Below are 20,278 nucleotides of genomic sequence, written 5' to 3' on the forward strand. Positions count from 1 at the left end.
GGACGAGGTTAGTTCAGGGTTTGAGTTGACAGACCGTTGCTTATCCTGAAGCTGACAGTTTGTGGGTGAATGTGGATTAAACCAAGCCACAGATGACAAAGTCTGTGGTCAATTTCTTTTTGAATTTTTAATACATTTGATTAGTCTGGATGTCACTCTGCTGAAAATTGTGCCAGTTCAATTAGTTTTAGTTCTGAATAACTAACCAAGTCAGATCCTAATCAGCAGCCTCACGGGTTCATGTAATTTAAAGCTTGTTTGAGTATTTGGATTGCCGCCCTCCACCCCCACCCCTGCCGCCCCGTATTACGAGATTTAAAGTGGCTCCTAGTCAAAATTGCCGACAATAATCGGGATTCTAGTACTGATTCTGTCACTTTTGCTTATTTTTTTTTTTTATGACATAGCCAGGTCGCTGATTCTTTGTGTGCCTGTATTTTACATCTGTATATTTGGGAGCGGTAACCATGGCTACCATTAAGGGTCTCATGAAGATACATGAGAACAGTATTAGTAAAGGGCTTTTAAGCTCCATGAAAGGAGTATGGTATAAATGTATATTTAAGTGATTTAACATAATGAAAAGGCTGTGGGAGAGGTAGAAATCTGGGCTGCTTTTTGGTCCCCCCTCCTGGTTTCTGATTTTTGCTCTTCTTTATGCCAGGCTCTAATGCTAGAAAATTTACAGAAACACTCAACACCCCATGCTGCATTCCAGCCAAATTCACAGGTAAGAAAGAATTTGTTTAGATAGAATGGGCTGTTTGGAGAAAATTGGAAATAGAAGGTGTTGGATCTTCCATGCTTATCAGAAGCAGTATTTTCTTAAATTATTTTTATTGCAAGTGTTCTCGTATTAGACAGTTGTTGTCTTTTTCTTTTTTAAGGTTCATTTTTATGTGTATGCGCGATTTGCCTGCATATATATCTATGTATTGTGTGTATGTCTGGATCCCACAGAGGCCAGAAGAGTATGCTGAGTCCTCAGGAACTGGAGTTACAGACAGGTGTGAGCCACTATGTGAGTGCTGACTTGTACCTGGGTCCTCTATAAGAGCAGCCAGAGCCTCTTAACTGCTGAGCTCTCTCCAGCTTGGGCAGTTGAATTCTAATCAAGACTAATTTTGCATAAAGAGTAAAAAAACATATTAGTGGAGCTGTAATTTGGATACTTTCAGTGTAGCATGCCAAAAGGTATAGCTCTGATGAAGTGTGCCACAAGAATCTGAAGTCACTTACTTGCCATTAGTTTGGGGAAAAGTTGTCTTTGAATAGGGATGTGAAATAAAACACCTGTTATTAACAACTCTTATTGACATAGTTTTTTTTTTAAGAATTTGATTCTGTATTAAAAATTCCTTATTTCTAGTGCTAGCTGCTTAACTATATACAGTTACTCTTAGACATCCCTGAAACTTTTGTCACTTAGGACAAGGAACTCAACATTTGAAGGCCTTATTTCCTCGCGTGTAGTAGGAAAAGTAGTTGGGCTCAGTTCTTAGTTATGCACCTGTTCTGCTTGATAGCCGGGCTAAGACACTATGCTTTTTTGTTGTTACTGTTTTGTTTTGTTTTGTTTTGGAAGAATGAGACAATTTCTCTGTGCAGCCATGATGGCTTGGAGCTCCCAATGTAGCCTATGCTGACTTTAGACTCGGAGCAGTCCTCCTACCCAGCTTCCCTGGTGCTGGGATAACAGACTTATGCCTTGTCCCCAGCTTTCTACATATGTTTTATTTTGAAGACAATATTCTATAGTTAAAAGCAAAATATAAATGTCTAGATCATATTGTCTATTAGAATGCTTTTCATCTTTTAAACATTCCTTCATTTAATATGTCATACACTTAAAGGAAAATGCAATGGTGTCTGGGTCCAGGACTAGATGAGGTCCCAGGATACTGTGGAAAGTCTTCTGTTCCCTTGTTAATACCTCATTAAGCTGTGAGTCCCATAATCTAGTCAGGTTTCTGAGGTTAACAAGCATGGGAAAAAAAAAAAAAAAAACAACTATGTAAGGGGCTGGAGAGATAGCTCAGTACTCAAGAGTGCTTGTCACTCTGATTCAAATTAGAGTTGATTCCAGCACCTCTGTTGTAAACATCTGTAACTTCAGTTCCATGGGAGCCAACCCTCCTCTGACCTCCAAGAACATTGCTGAGCACACAGACACACATACACACACACATCTAAAGGTACGTGTGCATATACCCATAAGTGAAAGCTGAAGAGATGTCTCCGTAGCTAAGAGTACTTGTTGCTCTTTAGAGGACCCAGGTGCTGTTCCCAGCACCTACATGGTGGCTCACGGCCGTCCTTAACTCCAGTTCCAGGGCATCCCATATCCTCTTCTGGCTTTGAACACCAAGCATACACGTGATGCACATACATCCATGTAGTTTAAAAAGTCATACATATAAAATAAGAATAGATAAATCTTCAAAAAACAATTTAAAAAAGAAACTACTTAGAATAGTCAATTCACAGTTGTATTTTTGGATCATTTTAGACTTTGAAGCATTGATTGTATTAACCAAGGTTTTGCAGGAAACATACTTGTTTTTTTATCCTTGGAGCTCACAGTTCGTCAGTGTCCATTGAGTACTGAGAGACTCTGGTACTGCAGGTGAAAATAAGTATTTACTGTTAGAAAATATGATTGAAAACATCGAAGTATTGGATTGACTTGCCTTTTTTTGGAGGTCTGAAGACATAAAAGAAGGACTTGAGGGAGACTTGTAAAGAGAGAACTGAAGGACAGAAAGAATGATGTGGGAGTATTATAGATGGGGGAAGGATTAACCTTGGATTGACTTTGTTGTTGCTGTTGTTGTTTTGAAGCAGGGTCTCTCGCATTTCCCTGGCTACTCTGGAATTTCCAGAGATCCTCCTGTCTCTGCCTCTGGCTCCACCTCCCTAGTGCTGGGATTAAAGGTATGGGCTACAGTGCTTGGCATGGCAAAAACTTCTTACTCAGAGAAAACAAAACTATTTGGTTGGAGTTTTTGAGGCAGGGACTTCTCTGTAGCCCAGCCTTAAACTATGGCAGCTCTCGTGGTATAATTGCAGATAAAAGCCACATGCACTCCCTTTTCTGTAGTTTATTTTGTTTATCTTTTAATGGAAGTGGTGTTATAAGTGTCTCAAGTATTGAATGCATATTCCTTTCTTTGGTCTCTTAATTTCATTTAAATACTATGCTTGTTTTGTTTTGTTTTTGTTTTTCAAGATAGGTTTCTCTGTAGCTTTGGAGCCTATCCTGGAACTAGCTCCTGTAGATTGGGCTGGCCTTGAACTCACAGAGATCCACCTATCTGCCTCAGGAGTGCTGGGATTAAAGGCGTGCCCGGCAGTACTATACTTTTTTATATTCATTTTGTGTGGATGCGTGTTGTGCCTGCATTTGTGTATGTGCGCCTTGTGTGTGCCTGATGCTCTTGGGTCAGAACACCTGAAACTGTGTAAACGGTGATTGTGAGCCACTATGTTCCAGGGTTTGAACCCAGGTCCTCTGTAAGAACAGCCAGTGCTCCTAACTACTGAGCCATCTCTAAAGCCCTGCACTTGAACTTTAAAGATATGTAACAAAATATTTTCCTGGGTTGGTGGAGTTTGATCTTTTGGAGAAGCTACGACTTTTTCTTCCCAGATTTACTTACTTTTTAAAACTTGTTTGGTTATTTATTTATTTATTTTGGTTGTTCAAGATATGGTTTCTCTTCTGTAACATCCCTGACTGTCCTGGAACTCACTCTGTAGAGAATTATTTATTTTGTTTTTAGGAGTGTTTTGCCTGCATGTGCACTGTGTCTGTACCTGGTGTCTGTAGAGGTCAGGTTCTCACTGGAACTGGAGTAACAGGTGGTAGCATGGGTGCTGGGAACCAAACCTGGGTCCTCTGCAAGGGCAATAGTTGCTTCTAACTGCTGAGCTGTCTCTCCAGCCTGGCATTTGTCTTTTTTCTTTTTTTCTTTTCCTTTTCATTTTATTTTATTTCGGTTTTTCAAGACAGGGTTTCTCTGTAGCTTTGGAGCCTGTCCTAGAACTAGCTCTTGTATACCAGGCTGGCCTTGAACTCACAGAGATCCATCTGTCAGGGATTCACCTTCCTCTGCCTCCTGAGTGCTGGGATTAAAGGCATGCACAACCACCGCCTGGCTGGCATTTGTTTTTTTTTGAGATGGGAACTCACTTGGTAGACCAGAGTGACCTGCACAGTGGATATCATAGAGATTGGCCTGCCTCTGCCTCTCTAGTGCTGGGATTAAAGGCATGCATCATGCCTACTCTTCTTATTTTTAAGGAAAATGGTAGGTTATTTTTAGATAAATTCTAATTTATATAGAAATTTAGATGAAAAGGCATAATTTGGGCTGAGGATATAGCTTACTGGTAGGGCTCCAGGTATTATTCCTCCATCCCCAATACATACAGGGGCCAACAACAGGATCCATTGTGATAGCACACATTGTGATATACTACTCAGACTGAGGATGCTAACGCCTAAGGATTTCAAGTTGGAAGCCAGCCTGGACTATGTAGTGAGACCTAATTTCCAAAAGAAGTGTAGTCCCTAGAATTCTTACTTCTTTTTATCTGTGCACTAACATTTCTCTTTGGACTGAATATTTTAAATAAAATATTGACATAGTTTCTCTTTTTGCCATAGTGCTATTTATTCTGATGTTTAGTATAGAATGTTTAGAAAAAGCCTTCCATCTGGGTGGTGGTGGCTCCTGCATTTAATCCCAGCACTCAGAAGGCAGAGGCAGGTGAATCCCTGAATTTTGAGGCCAGCCTGGCCTGCACAGTGAGTTATGGGACAGCCAGGGCTACGTAGAAAAATTCTATATTAAAAAACCTAAAAAAAGATAAAGAAAGATAAATCTTCCAAGAGTTATGTTTCTTGGATCCAGATACATGAAGTAGACTTGCTCCATGGAATTTCTTTGCATTTCCCTGGTATACTTTCTTAGACTGTTTTCTTTTTTTAATCTCTCATTAAAAGAGAAAAGTCTTACATGTTTAAAACTATCAGATTTTACTGTTTATAGAAATCATTTAAATAAATTCACGTTTCTTTATAAGGTAATTTGCTTTTGTTGCTTTTAGTAAAATGTTTCATAATCATTTTTAGTTTTATTTATTTATTTTTAAGGCAAGGTTTCTTTGAGTGCTTTTGGCTGTCTCCTGTAGACCACGATGGCCTTGACTCACAGAGACCCTCTGCCTCTGCCTCCCGAGTGCTGGGATTAAAGGCGTGCGCCACCACCACCACCACTGCCTGGCTTTATTTTTAATTTTTTAAATCTTTTTTAAGGAGTAATTTTTTACTGACTTATTTTTATTTTATGTGTATTGGTGGTTTGCCTGAATGTGTGTCTTTGTGATCGGGATTCACCTGGAACTGGAGTTACAGACCTTTGTGAGTTGCCATGTGGGTGCTGGGACCTGAACCCAGGTCTTCTGGAAGGGCAGCCAGTGTTCTTAACTACTGAGCCATCTCTCCAGCCCTCATAATAATTTTTAAAACATTTTAACATATTGAGCTTAAATTTGTGATAAACATTTTAAAGCATTTTTTAAGGGGTGGGGTGGGTTAGAGCAGTAACTCAGTAATTAAGAGTACTGGCTGCTCTTCCAGAAGACTTGGGTTTGATTCTCAGTGTCCATGTGGCAGCTCAGAGGTAAATATATCCATTCCTAGGGCATCTGATACCTTCCTCTGAACTCCGTGGGCATTTACAATGTGCTGCACAAACAGTCAAAGCACCCATACACATTAAGTAAATTTTAAGTTTTCAATAATTAAAATAATTCATTATAAAAAAAGAACTTGGAAATAAAAATGTTATGTAGCTAAATTAACCAAACCCGAAGTATGTACATTACCATGAGCTTCTCTGCAGTTAGAATGGCCATTGTGAAGCTATGGAGCTTCACATTGGATTGTATGCTTTAACTGTCTTAATACATTTTTATGTGACTTTCCCATGAGGAAAAAAAAAAAAACCTTTAAAACTAGAAAAACATATTTGCATCTCTTCATGACTCAGGTATCCGTTACCTGCATGCAGACTTTTCTAATCACCTAATAGCTGCCTCCCTTAGACTTTCTTATCCCATTTCCTCTGCACAGATTGGGGAGGAGATGAGCCAGAACAGTTTCATCAAGCAGTATCTGGAAAAGCAGCAGGAGCTCCTGAGGCAGCGTCTAGAACGTGAAGCTCGAGAGGCTGCAGAGCTTGAAGGTAAGCCCGGCCGTCACTTCTAACGCGGTCTTTGCTTTGATCTCTGATACCAAGTAGATGGGTCTCACTAATTTCAAGAGTAAGTCGGGTGAGACAGCTGCTCACTTGCTTTCAGTGTTTTGTGAAGCCAGATGATTTACAGTTTGGCTGTGTCAGGGAAAGAGATGCTTAGTTTGACCGAGTAGAAGAGGAGTTGGAAGTCATGCCACCCTTTAGATGAGGTGGAGCTTAGCGCTTGTTTTTGTTCAGTGTTCTTTTTTGGTATGTGTGTCTGTATCTATAACTTTGCCTGCCATCCTTCACTGCTACAAATCCCACATGCTGAGCCCTTCACTCCCTCCCTGCCCCGACCCACTGTGTACTTTGCAGAAGCTGAGTCGGAGGACGAGATGATCCATCCTGAGGGAGTGGCTTCCCTGCTGCCTCCTGACTTTCAGAGCAGCCTGGAGAGACCAGAGCTGGAACTCAGCAGACAATCGCCCAGTACGTATCTCCCTCCCCACTGCGCTGTTTGTCAATCTTGCGTAGTTGGTGGGGGGAGGTAGTGATGCCTCCTTTCATGATAAGCCTCCATGAAAGTCCGAGGAAAGCTGATGTTTGATGTCTGTTCTTAGAGAAGTTATGTCCTTTTTAAAATGTGGTTTTACTTACATGTTAACTACTCAGTATCTTATCAGTTAGTATGATTTTTCTCTGTACCTTTTCCGTCTTTCATACATCTCTGAATTCAGCAACAGTCACAACTTTCATCTCTTTATTTGTTGTATGTATACATGTAGCCACCACCACTCCCAGATTTGACATCTACTGTTTACATGCCTGTTGTATACCAGGTATGTACTTGGCCCCAGAATATACTAGAGGAAAAGATGTCTGTCATAAGGAAATTTACAGTCTAGTAAGTAGATGGGTATTGATAAAATCATTATGTATACAGTTATACTGAGTGCTGTTAAAGGCAATGCAGACTGTTTTGTGAACATAGTATAAAGAACTCCAACCTAATTTGTATAATTGGTTCAAGTAAGATTAAGATTTTCGTGTGATAGTAATACTAGGTACCTAATTTTTCATGTTATCTCATGTAAAGACTATAAATATAGCCTTTGTCTTTTGGAAAGATTTTAATTTTATTTTGATTTTGTTTGTGATAAGGTTTTGATACGTAGCCCTGGCTGTCCTGAAACTCACTACTACAGACCGGGCTGGCCTCAAACACATATCCACCTATCTCAGCCTCCAGATTGCTGCAGTTAAAAGCATGTGCCACTTTCCCAGCAAAAATTAGGATTTTCAAGGCAGTGTATGTGATGGTCATTAGGTAGTGTAGTGAGCCAGTGTGTAAATGAGCAGATGTTTTCAGCTGTTAGTGTAGTTAATGTGCATCCGGACGGTTAAATATGGACAGTCCTGCTGGGCAGTGGTGGCGCACGCCTTTAATCCCAGCACTCCAGAGGCAGAGGCAGGAGGATCTCTGTGAGGTCGAGGCCAGCCTGGTCTACTAGAGCTAGTTCTAGGGCAGGCTCCAAAGCTACAGAGAAACCCTATCTCGAGAAGCCAAGGACAAAGGCGCTGATCTTTGACTCTTCTGCATGGACAGGCTCTGTGGGAGCCTTCTCAGCTTGGTTGATCACCTTCCTGAACCTGGGGGGAGTTGGGAGGTCCTTGGTCTTAACATAGAATAGGGAACTCCGATGGCTCCTTGGCCTGAAAATGGAGGGGGGGAGGGGAGGGAAGGGGGAGGAAGAGGGGAGGAGATGGAAATTTTTTAAATAAAAAAAAAGAAAGAAAGAAACCCTGTCTCAAAAGAAAAAAAAATATGGACAGTCCCTCCATATTGAACACTTTCAGAATATGTGTCTTTTCAGCTCTCCCGATCAGCATAGAATTCCGTGAAAAGGATAAATTTTTTTAGAGATATTTATTGGAGAAAGAAATTCCATGTAAGGTTAAAAAAAGTGAAGGACCTTTGAGGATTATTTTATGTAAGGTCTTAAGTTGGTTATTAGTGTCTATTTTTTGATCCTAGTCTGAGTCCTTGAGGGAAATTTTTAGAAATTGTTTGTTTTTATTTTATATGTATAAATATTTTGCTTACATGTATGTGTGTGCATCTCTATGTGTGCCTGGTGCCCAGGGGAGCTATAAGAGGGCGTTACATGCCCTGGAATTGGAGTTAAAGGTAGTTGTGAACTCACATGTGAGTACCAGGAACTGAACGTGGGTCCTCTGTAAGAGTAGTAAGTGTTTTTAACCACTGAGACACCACCATGCCTGTTTTATTTTGTTTTCAAGACAGGGTAACTCTGGCTGTCCTGTAACTTGTTCTGTAGACTAGACTGGACTTGAACTCACAGAGATCCATCCGTCTCTACCTCCTGAACACTGGGTTTAAAGCATGTGCAGCCATTCAACTCTCTCTGCCCCTTTTTTTGAGCCTCATGTAGTCTAGTCTAGTCTGGTTTCCAGTTCACTGAGTAACCAGGAGTTACTCTTGAACATGAATTACGGTATGCTCCATCACATCCTGCTTCATTCAATGCTAGAGAGATCAAACCTAGGGCTTGGTGCATGATGAGTAAGTACTCTACCAGATAAGCTATAAACCCAGCTGAAAATTCTGTTGATAATTTCTTTGTTTATGGATCAAACCCAGAGCCTAGCACATGTTAGACAAGTACTCTGTCCCTTTGGAATTTTATGTTTATGGGTGTTTTGCTTTTGTGTATGTCTGTGCTCCATGAGTTCAGAAGAGGGTATCAGATCCCATGGAACTGGAGTTACAGACTGTTGTGAGCCACCATATGGGTGCTGGAATTGAACCCAGAAGAACCAGTGCTCTTAACAGTCAGTCATCTCTGTAGTCCATCGTCCCTTACTACATTTGGGGTTGGGGCTGAGGAGCACTAGCATACATGCCACAGACCATGTGTGGAGGTCAGAGGACAACTTGTAAGAGTTTGTTCTTGGCACCATGTGGGTTCTGGAAATTGAACTCAGGTCATTAGACGTAGTCTCAGTTTTTGCTGGCTGTAGACACTTTTCTTTCTGTGTGTATGCGTGTTGCCAGCCCCCTTGGAAGCTTTTAAATTTAGCACTGACAATTTTGGAGTGATTAAAAAGTTCTTCAGGGACCTCTTTTCTCCCCAAGTAGGAAAGTAGTCAATTCTCAAATGGTTTGTTTGCTTGTGTGTTTGTTTGTTTTTCAAGACAGGGTTTCTCTGTGTAGCCCTGGCTGTCCTGGAACCCACTCTGTAGACCAGGTTGGCCTCAAAGTCACAGAAATCTGCCTGCCTCTGCCTCCAGAGTGCTGGGATTAAAGATGAGCTCCACCACTGCCCAGCTGGTTCACTCTGCTCTTTACTGCTCTTCTTTTCCCCAGATTATAAAGCCAGAAAGACAGGGAGAGTCTCTTACAAATAAATTATCACCATTCTCAAAGTTATGGAAATATGTATTGGAATTTCTGCTAGATACATATTTCTGTTATTAGAATATATTGGATGTTAGTACATGTATTGTCTGTTGGTGAAGAGAATAATTGCACATAAAACTTTAAAAATGAAAGATAGTAAGTATATGACACAAGTGATACACATATACCATACGTTTATTTTTTAAGATTATTATTTTGTAGTTTTAATTATGTTTATCTGTGTGTAGGTCTGTTTACAGGAGTGCATTGGATCCCTTGGAGCTGGAATTACAGGGTTATAGCCACCTGACATGAATGCTGGGAGCGAAGCTAGGGTCTCAGGAAGAGTGGTAAATGCTCTTAGGCACTGAGCCATCTCTTTAACCCTCTTCCATAGGGTTTTTTTAAAAATTGCATTCATTTATTTAGTGTGTGTGTTTGGATGCACCAATGCCATGGCTCACAGGTGGAGGTCAGGACAACTTAAATTGACTCTTTCCTTCCATGATTTCAGGGACTGAATTCAGTTTGACAAGATGTTATCTTTACCCACTGAGCCATCTTGTCTGCCCTTTGTTTTATTTTGATTTTGTTTTTCTGAAACTGGGTCTTTGTGTAGCCCTGGAACTTGCTGTGTCCCAGGCTGTTTCAAACTCACAAGGATTCATCTCCCTCTGCCCCTTGAATGCTGAGATTAAAGGTGTGCACCACTTTGCCCAGCTGTTCTGTTTTTTATTTACTTATTTATGAATATTTATTATATATACAATATTCTGTCTGTGTGTATGCCTGCTGGCCAGAAGAAGGCACCAGACCTCATTACAGATGGTTGTGAGCCACCTTGTGGTTGCTGGGAATTGAACTCAGGACCTTTAGAAGAGCAGGCAATGCTCTTAACCTCTGAGCCATCTCTCCAGCCCTAGCTGGAGAGATGTTAAAAAACAGCTGTTCTGTTTTTTAAGACAGGGTTTTGCTGTGTAGCCCCAGGTTAAACTTAGTCTTGAGGTCTCTGTTGCTTGCCTCTTGAGTACTAACATCATCAGAGTGAGAGATCTGGGACTGCTCTTCCAGGGGATCTGAGTTTGATTCCCAGCATCCACAGGGCAGCCAACAGCCATGTGTATCTCCATTTCCAGGGGATCTGATACCCTATTCTGGCCTCCACAGGCATCAGGCACACAAATAGCACATAGACATACATCAAGGCAAAAACACTTAGATACATAAAGTTAAAAAAATAGTGAACAATCTCAGTACTGGAGGAGTAATTAGAGATTGCCTCATGGCAGAGATAGAGATTTGAAACACTCCTTAAAAATCAGTAAGAGTTTAAATTGCCACAGATTTTAAGAATTATTTCTAGAATAGTACAAAGACATAATAAAGATAGGAGTACTGCTGTTTTTTTCATGTGTGTGTGAATATAGTTGAGATGTGTGTAGGTTTCTGAGGCAGCCAGGAGGAGAGTCACACTCTGGAACTGAAGGCGATGTAAGCCTCCCAGTGTGCGTCCGGGGAGAAAAGTAGCAAGTACTCTTAGCAACTGACACGTCTCCAGCTGCTGTGGTGTTCCTAAAGGAGGGACAACACACTTAGACTAATACCACCAGGGTAAAGGTATTCGTTTTCAAAAATACTTTAAAATACAACTTAAAATACAGATTGAAATAATATTATAGAAGTCTTTATGTGCCAAGCCAGTAAATATGAACTTTTAAATTTTTCTAGGTAAGTAGAGAACTTTTTGTTTTTGTTTTTTTAATTCACTGTGGTTTTTTGAGAAAGACCTTCTGGGGACTGGGAGACAGCTCGGTCAATCAAGGGCTTGAGAACCTGAGTGTGGGCCTCAGAACTTATGCCAAAAAAAAAAAAAAAAGCTGAATACATGGTGTACCTGTGGTCCCAGCACTGGAGAGGAGACTGGTATCCCTGAGGCTCATTTGACCAACAAGACTATCCTGCTCAGCAAGCTCCTGGCCAACTACTGATCCTTTCTTGAAAGACAAGATGGATAGCATTCAAAACACCCAAGGTTACCCTCTGGTGCATGACTGTGAGCACATACACACCTCCATTCTAAATGTAATTTGAAATGAAAGTGAACAGTGTATCTTTATATAGAATAGGTTTCAAAAGCAGCCATTTTGAGAGGATAACCGGTCTTCTGTGGTTTAGATCCTCAGTAGGACTTTACCTGTGATTATAATTGATAGAGGAAAAAAAAATACCCAGAGGGGAAAAGGGTGAAAAGTAAATTAAAAAACAGGAATTTAGTAAGTTGTAGAGTACAGCCAACAATTGCCTTCAGTGCTCTCAACTGTATTTTATGCCAGAGATTTTTCTCCTAATCTTGGAGACTTTTCTTCTAATCTTGGCTAGGATATGCATCTCACTAAAGATATGATACAGCCAGACATGGTGGCGCTTGCTCAATGCCAGCTACTCACGAGGTTTCTGTGTTGTGGCCAGTCTGGCAATTTATCAAGGCCTCATATTACAAAAAAATAAAGAAGTCTGGGTATAGTGGCAAGTACTTGGGAGGCAGAGGCAGGATGGTCTCTTGAGTTCAAAAACTTGCTTCTCTGTAGCAAGTGCAGGAACAGCCAGGACTAGTAGAGAGGCCCGGTCTTGATGATGATGATGATGATGATGAGCCCATGGGATGGCTCAGTGGGTAAAGATGGTTGTTACCAACTTAATAACCCAAGTTCGATTCTCTGGGCCCCATGAAATAGAAGGAAAGAATTTCTAAAGATTACCCTCTGACCTTCACATTGTGTTGTGGTATGTACACACCCACATACTTAAATAAACATACACACAATAAGTATAAATTATATAACAATTATATAAAATATAATTCCTAACCTGGAACTTGCTATCTAGACCAAGCTGGCCAGTAAAATCTAATTCTCAACAATTAAAAAAATACGAAAATGTGGTAAAGGGCTGGGGATGTAGTTTGGTGGCAGAACACGTGTCTAGTATCATGAGGTCCTGGGTTCAGTCACAAAAACTGCAAAACAGATGTGGGAGTGACGGTGAGCTTGATATGGAAGAACACTTGCTGCAAAGCCTGACAAGTTCATTGAGTTTGGGTCCCAGAACCCAGGTGGTGGAAAGAGAGAACCAAGTCCCACAAGCTGCCCTCTGACCTCCACACACCTGTCATAACATGCATGCTCACCCGCATACGAATAAATACATGTAAGGAGTAAGGCCAGCAGAGTAGTGAAGGTCTGTAACTCCAGGCTGGGGAGGCTGGGCAAAGGATGGCCTCGAGTTCCAGGCCAGCTTGCACTGTGTGGTAAATAGCTGGGCAGCAGGGTCTGGTTAACAAGACTCTGAAAAACAAAAAGGAAAACCCAAATGGCAAGCTGTCATTGTTATAATTTATTGGCCTGTGATAGATTAACATTCTCTATCCCCAAATCAGGGAACACTCGGCATCAGGGCTGATAGAGCTCAGCGTACCACCCCTCCATGTAGGTACTTGAAGAAATGCCATTGCCTTTTCTGTTTTACTCTTGAGAGTAAGATTTTGGTTGGAATAAGTTTTCTAGTAACATGTTTTGCTAATCACTAGTAACAACTAAGTGCTTTGTTCACTTGTTTGTTTGGTTTTGGTATTTATTTATTTATTGTTTTAGTTTTTCGAGACAGTTTCTATGTGTAGCCTTGACTGTCCTGGAACTCACTGTGTGGACCAGGCTGGCCTTGAGCTCAGATCCACCTGCCTCTGCCTCTTGAGTGCTGGGATTAAAGGCGTGAGCCACCACTACCTGGCGCTTACTTGTTTTTGTAGAATGTTTTGTAGAATTCCTGGATCCTGCTCCGTGAATTTTTTCCTTCTTAATCTCCCAGTTAGTTTCCTTGACTAATTTGATGTAGAAATAATTAACCAAAAGAATAGTTTTCTACTGTTATATTAGGATCTTTAGTTGTATTCTAGTAATCTTTCTTATATTCTATAAAGAAAACTCCTACTGGAAGATTGTTGTTTGGTTGGTTGGTTGGTTGGTTGGTTGGTTGATTGGTTGATTTTTCAAGACAGGGTTTCTCTGTAGCTTTGGAGCCTGTCCTGGGACTAGCTCTTGTAGACCAAGCTGGCCTTGAACTCACAAAGACCCACCTGCCTCTGCCTCCGAGTGCTGGGCTTAAAGGCGTGCGCCACCACTGTGCAGCTGTTGTTGTTTTTAAGATTTATGAGGGTGTTTTGTCTGTATGTGTATATTTGTACATGTGTGCCTGGTGCCTACAGAAATCAAAAGAGGGCAATCAGATCTCCTAGAACTGGAGTTATGGATGATTGTGAGCCACCATTTAGGTGCTAGGAATTGAACCTGGGTCCTCTGGAAGAGTAAGTGCTCTTGAGCCATCTCTTAGCCCCATTAGATGTTTGTTTTTAAGAACTCAGTCAAGGAAATATACGAAAACATCCTTTTAGTTTTCAAGATAGGGTTTCAATGTGTAACAGTCCTGGCTGTCCTGGAACTCTTGGTAGACCAGACTGGCCTTGAAATAATGGAAATCCACCCGTCTCAGCCTCCTAAGTGCTGGGATTAAAGGCGTGCGTGGCTCTTTCACTAAAATGGAAAAAACATCTTAAAATATATGCTGAGAACATTGGTTTCTTCCTGCACTCTCCATCGTACATCTTTAACAGCCTCAGTGCTTTACCCTGTCTTTGTCTTACAGAGTTTGTAGCCCTACTCCTTTTTCTCAGTCTGGATGCTGAGGGGGATTTGGCAAACAAATTCCTTAGAAGGCTGAGCAATAATTTTAAGTTTGGCATCATTGCTAAGACTCCCTATTGTTGCTGCTTATGTTTAGATAAGGGTATCTTGGTAGTTGTGATCCAGTTGCCTGAATTGGATCCTGTAAATCCTCTCCAGGGATTTGTTGTCGGAGATTAAAAATAATAATAATAAAACTACTTAATCCCAGCACTCAGGAACCTAAAGCGGGAATATGGAGAATTTGGAGTCAGCCTGCGATACATAGTAATTCTCTGTATCTCAAAACAACCCCCAGACTACTCTCCTAATGCCCTTATATAGTCTTCATATGAATGCCTCCTTCACTGTCTAGCAGCCACTTTCCCTTTCTTCTGAAGGCTTCTGGCTTTGGACATCTTGGAAATGAGACTTTTTTTTTTTCAAGCCTTGAATTTCCTTTATTATTAGCCTGTGGTAGCTTTGGGTTTGCCTTTAGGTAAAGTGCTCAATTTCTACATGTATTAACATCTGACTTTAAACATTCATGTGGTCAGGTATTGATAATAAAAGATACCAGCTGTCTCAGGCTGGGATCACACATGGTAACACCTTCCAGTTAATTAAGACACTATCCTCCACCTCTGAATGTTTTGTATTGTTTGTGATTGCTTGTTTCATTCTGAGGATCCCTTCGAGTTTTCGTGACTTTTATAAAAGTGATTGTCAGAACTGAACAGCTTACCTATTTTCCCAGATCTCTTTGGTGACCTCCTAGTGCTTCCAAAGAATTAATTATCCAGAATCCTGTTACTGAGGTTTTACAGTATGGTATCCAAAATAATGTACATTAGACTAACCTACAGTTTACATTAGGTGAAGAATAAATCTCTTAAACTTGGGTATGTTTAATTTGTAAATTACAGCTTAAAAAAACTTGCCTTTGGCTCTAAAGACATTTATCTCTGGCCAACTTTATATACAACTTTTTTATTGCCTTCTTGTTGTTGCTTGTTTTGTTTCTTAATAGTGCTAGGATTGAACCCAGAGCCTGTACCGTGTACAAGTGCTGTACTGATGAGCTGCGTCTCTGACCCTTGTGCTCTTAGACATCTCCTTAGTAGCTCAGTCTTACCATCTCAGATGACTTTGAAGTCACCATGAAGTCCAGGGTGACCATGAATTCTTTTTAGTTTTTCAAGACAGCGTTTCTCTCTAACTTTTTGGAGCCTGACCTGGAACTCACTTTGTAAACCAGGCTAGCCTCGAAGTCACAGAAATCCACCTGCCTCTGCCTCCCATGTTGGAATTAAAGGTGTGTGCCATCATCACCTGGCTTGGCCTTGAATTCTTTATCCTCCTATTTCTCAGGTCCTGGGAATCTAGAAGCGTGTTACCATACCTGACCTTGTTTTTGCTTAAAAGATAAATTAACTTCTCTCTTTTCTTCTGTCAAAGGAGCTTTGCTTTTTTTTTTCTTTCTCCTTTTTCTTTTTCTTTAAGTAAATCCTCCTGTCCTGAACGCAACTCTGTAGACCAGACTGGCCTTAAATTCACAGATCCACCTGCCTTTGCATTAGTGCTGGGATTAAGGACAAGAGCACCCCACTGAGTGAGAAATAGTTATCTCTTCTCTTCCTCTCTCTCTCTCTCTCTCTCTCTCTCTCTCTCTCTCTTTCTCTCTCTCTCAAGATTGATTTATTACATATACAGTGTTCTGCAGGCCAGAAGAGGGCACCAGTTTCATTACATATGGTTTGGGCTACCATGTGGTTCCTGGGAATTGAACTCAGGACCTTTGGAAGAACAATCAGTGCTCTTAACCTCTGAGCCATCTCTCCAGCCCCAGTTATCTCTTCTTTTTTTAAAATATTTATTTATTATATATACAATATTCTGTCTGTGTGTATGCCTGCAGGCCAGAAGAGGGCACCAAACCTCATTACAGATGGTTGTGAGCCACCATGTGGTTGCTGGGAATTGAACTCAGGGCTTTTGGAAGAGCAGACAATGCTCTTAAACGCTGAGCCATCTCTCCAGCCCCCCAGTTATCTCTTCTTTTAGCTTTGTTTACTTTATAATTTAACCTATTCCAAATCATTGAATTATGAATTGTGTAGTCCAGCCAATAATATGCCTCAAATGTTTGCAAGAGTCTAAACTGTCTCTGTATGTCACATAGATCCTATTAGAAAAACAAACAAACAAAAACCTTATTTCAAGTGTTTATTTACTCTGGTATAAAATTATATCATTTCAGAGATCTGGTTAATCAAGTAATTGTGGAATAAAATTTTATAAAATGTTCACAGTCTTGGTTTTATTAGTTTTAGCTTTATTACAATCAAAGCTTAGTTCATTTTAGATTATTGGTATCTCCAGACAACAGCAGATCCTGGGTTAGAGCTTACTCCATCAGAATTATTTAACACTAGTTTAATACTACTTGTGTAGGTCGTGCTTTCTGTGTGGTTTAACCTTTCTTCTTAGTGGGTGTCTTGGTAGTCAGGACTAAACTAAGGCTTTGTGCCTGCTCAACAGGCTGAACTTTATCTCTAGCCCAGACTTATGCCTTTTATACTGTATTAATGTTAAGTCCAAACCAGGCAATGGTGGCGCACGCCTTTTGTCCCAGCACTCGGGAGTTAGAGACAGCTGGATTTCTGAGTTCAAGGCCAACCAGATCTATAGAACAAGTTCTAGAACAGCCAGGTCTACATAAAGAAACCCTTTCTCAAAGAAAAAGGAAAGAAAAAAACTAACTAAAGTTAAGCCTATTTTAACTAAGTATTTGGAATGTAGTTATCTTCATTGCTCTCTTCGCTCATTGGACATTAAACCTAAGCTTTGTGCATTATTAGATAAGCACTCTCCTCATAAGCCACCCACTCTTCTAGTAAATACTCCCTTCCCATCCTTATGCTGTTTTTTAAGTTTTATTTTGTGTGTATATGTGTTTTGTCTGCATATGTGTCTATACCACATTACAGTGCTTGTGGAGGTCAGAAGAGGGCATCAGATCCCCTGGAACTGGAGTTGCAGCTGGTTGTAAGCTACCATTTGATTGCTGGAAATCTAACACACACACAGCACCACACCACCACCACCACCAAAGAGCAGCCAGTATTCTTAACTGCTGAGCCTTCTCTCCAGTCGCGCGCCCATGCTGTTTTCTAGTTCACCCTAGTACTATCTGTGTGGTTATAAGCTTGCACTCTCCACTGAGCTATGCTCAGATCTTCCATATAGTATTTAATATTGGTAGTAAACAAGAATTTTCCAGTTCATGCCCTTCTCTTTCTTAGTTAAGATATTGAGACTTAAATTGCTTAAGTGAATTTTCCATAATTTCATTTGTGGAATATAGTGAACCTTCTTTTTTCCAGTTTTATGTGGATTTACTTGCATGGTCTAGATTGGTAATTTTCAAACTTTTTCTTGCAAGTAAGAAAAAAATTTCTAACTCCGATATGCAAAACATAGTTAAGGGCTAGAGAGATGGCTCAGAGGTTAAAAGCATTGCCTGCTCTTCTAAAGGTCCTGAGTTCAATTCCCAGCAACCACATGGTGGCTCACAACCATCTGTAATGGTGTCTGGTGCCCTCTTCTGGCCTGCAGACATACAGACAGAATATTGTATACAAAATAAATAAATAAATAAATAAATAAATAAATAAATAAATTTTTTTGGTGAAGCATAGTCAAGAGGACCCAGTTCTAAAGTTCTGTTCATTTAGCTTGAATTAATTGTCAGTGGACATCTTTTATTTTTTAATCCCTGGGAGCGTTGGCTAACTGAGCACTCCATACTGCTGAGCTGTATCCCTAACTTCCTTTTTTACAAAGAAAACTTTCTTACTCATTTCTTGAGTTTATGATTATACAGATTGACTGGTATATTTACTCATAATAGAGTGATCAAACCTAGCAGTAGAGCTAGCACGGATCACACATATAAATTGTAGCATGCAGTAATCCAAGACAGAAGGATCCAAGCTAGCTTTGGCTACGTAGCAGTACCTCATCTCAAGCCAAAAGAAGGGGTATAGCTTAAAGGTAGACTTTGGTTTAACTTTTTATATGTATAGATAATTCGTGTGCCTGTGTGTCTGCGCACCTCTTAAATGCCTGGTGCCCAGGATGGCCAGAAGAGGGTATCAGACCTCCTGAAATTGGAGTTACAGATGATTATAACCCACCATGCAGGTGCCGAAAATTAAACCCAGGTCCTCTGAAAGAGCAGCAAGAGCTCTTAACTGCTGAGTCCGGCCCCCTACAGTGCTTGTTACACATGCACAAGGTTCAGAGTTTTCTTTCCCAGTGTTTTGGGTAAGGATTACTAACAAATAATGGTACTAGGCAAACTTTTCAAGAGTGATAATAGGGAGTGGAGAGGTACCTATGCAGTTCAGAGCACTGGCTGTTCTTGCAGAGGACCTAGGCTTGATCCTTAGCACCTGCATGGTGTATCACAACAATCTGGAACTTTGGTTCTAGGGGATCTGATGTCTTCTCTGGCCTCTAAAGGCATAAGAGGAAAACTTGCACACATGTGCAGGCAAAACATACACATAAAATATTTTTTTTTAAGTGGATACAAAGCAATGAAGACTTCTGGTTTTATGTTTTTGAGACAGTCTCACACTGTAGTAGTCTAGGACAACCTGGGAACTCAACATGTAGCAACTTGTGCTGGCCTAGAACTCACAGCAATTCTCCTGCCTCAACCTCTGGAGGGCTGACATTGTATGTGTGAATGACCATTCCAGGCCTCAGAGTGGTAAACTCTCAAGTTCTGCTTCAGAATACCAAAAGACATTATAGAAATAGGTGCATTTTGTATTTCTGTTTCCCTGCTGGACACTTTAAAGTTCCTGGAAGTTACTTTAACTTCTGAGTCATTTGCGGTCTTAAACTATCCCTAACATACAGTTATTTAAAGAACCCCTGGGACTTGTGTAGTCGTGAGCGTGTATGTGAAAGAAATGTGGAAATGTATTTATGAACAGCTTGTAGAAAGTTATGAATCAGGGTTTTCAGATCATGAATGTAACTTGATTTTCTTTCATTTGGTAGGAAAGAGCTCCTCTTTTTCTGAAGAAAAAGGTGAATCTGATGATGAGAAAACAAGAAAAGGAGAAAGACGATCATCCAGGGTTAGACAGGTAATCCAATCCCTAGATCCCAGTTGCCACTTCCTGCAGTGCTCTGGATCCATCAGCCATCACAGACTGTCTCTGGATTGCTGTGGAGCCATCTTTCTCATGCTGCTCTTTTATCATTTTGTTATTTAGATGTGCTCTGGCCTTCAGACTTCTGAGAAAATACATACATTTTTAACTTTTTTTTTTTTGAGACAGAGTCTCACTGGGCCCTGCTGTTTTAATTTTCCCAAGTGCTGGAGTTACAGACAACAGGCTACCATGCATGCCTGATGTGAACATAGTAATATATGGTTTTTCAAAACGTATATGTGAGGGCTCAATGAAGAAAGTTGCCTGATAACCTGATTTCAGTCTCTCAGACCCTCATAGTAGAAAGAGAATCCCAATGCCCATGTAGTTGTCCTCTTTAGTTCCACATACACAGTAAATAATGTAATTTTTCTAAAAAAAATTTTAAAATTAAATATTGAAAATGACTAGGCTAAGCTATATTATGAAATGTATAATAAGACAAGATATGGCATAATTAAAACTATGACTGCATCAATAATAGCTAGTAGAGCAGTTGGAAAATATGTGAAATAATGTTAAGGAAGAACAGTGGGGAAGTGCAGCCGTACTTCCACAGGAGAGTGGAAGGCAATGACACACTGGTATTTTCGGCACTTGAGAATTCAGGTGCTCTCAATTTGAAACCATCCTGGGTAACATAATGAGGACCTATCTCAGAAG

At 40.5% G+C, this 20,278-nt stretch overlaps 1 protein-coding gene across 1 annotated transcript in view; it reads left to right on the forward strand.

Moving 5' to 3' along the window:
• The window catches only part of Acin1 (apoptotic chromatin condensation inducer 1), a 46,151-nt gene that overhangs the window by 930 nt on the left and 24,943 nt on the right, over positions 1–20,278 (forward strand). The window contains exons 2-5 of the mRNA XM_038310708.1: positions 665–730; positions 6,140–6,251; positions 6,621–6,734; positions 19,458–19,546. Coding sequence (XP_038166636.1) covers positions 665–730; positions 6,140–6,251; positions 6,621–6,734; positions 19,458–19,546 — 381 coding nt within the window. The remainder of the gene's footprint in view (positions 1–664; positions 731–6,139; positions 6,252–6,620; positions 6,735–19,457; positions 19,547–20,278) is intronic.

This window comes from Arvicola amphibius, chromosome 13 (assembly GCF_903992535.2).
Source record: "Arvicola amphibius chromosome 13, mArvAmp1.2, whole genome shotgun sequence".
Taxonomy (NCBI): domain Eukaryota; kingdom Metazoa; phylum Chordata; class Mammalia; order Rodentia; family Cricetidae; genus Arvicola; species Arvicola amphibius.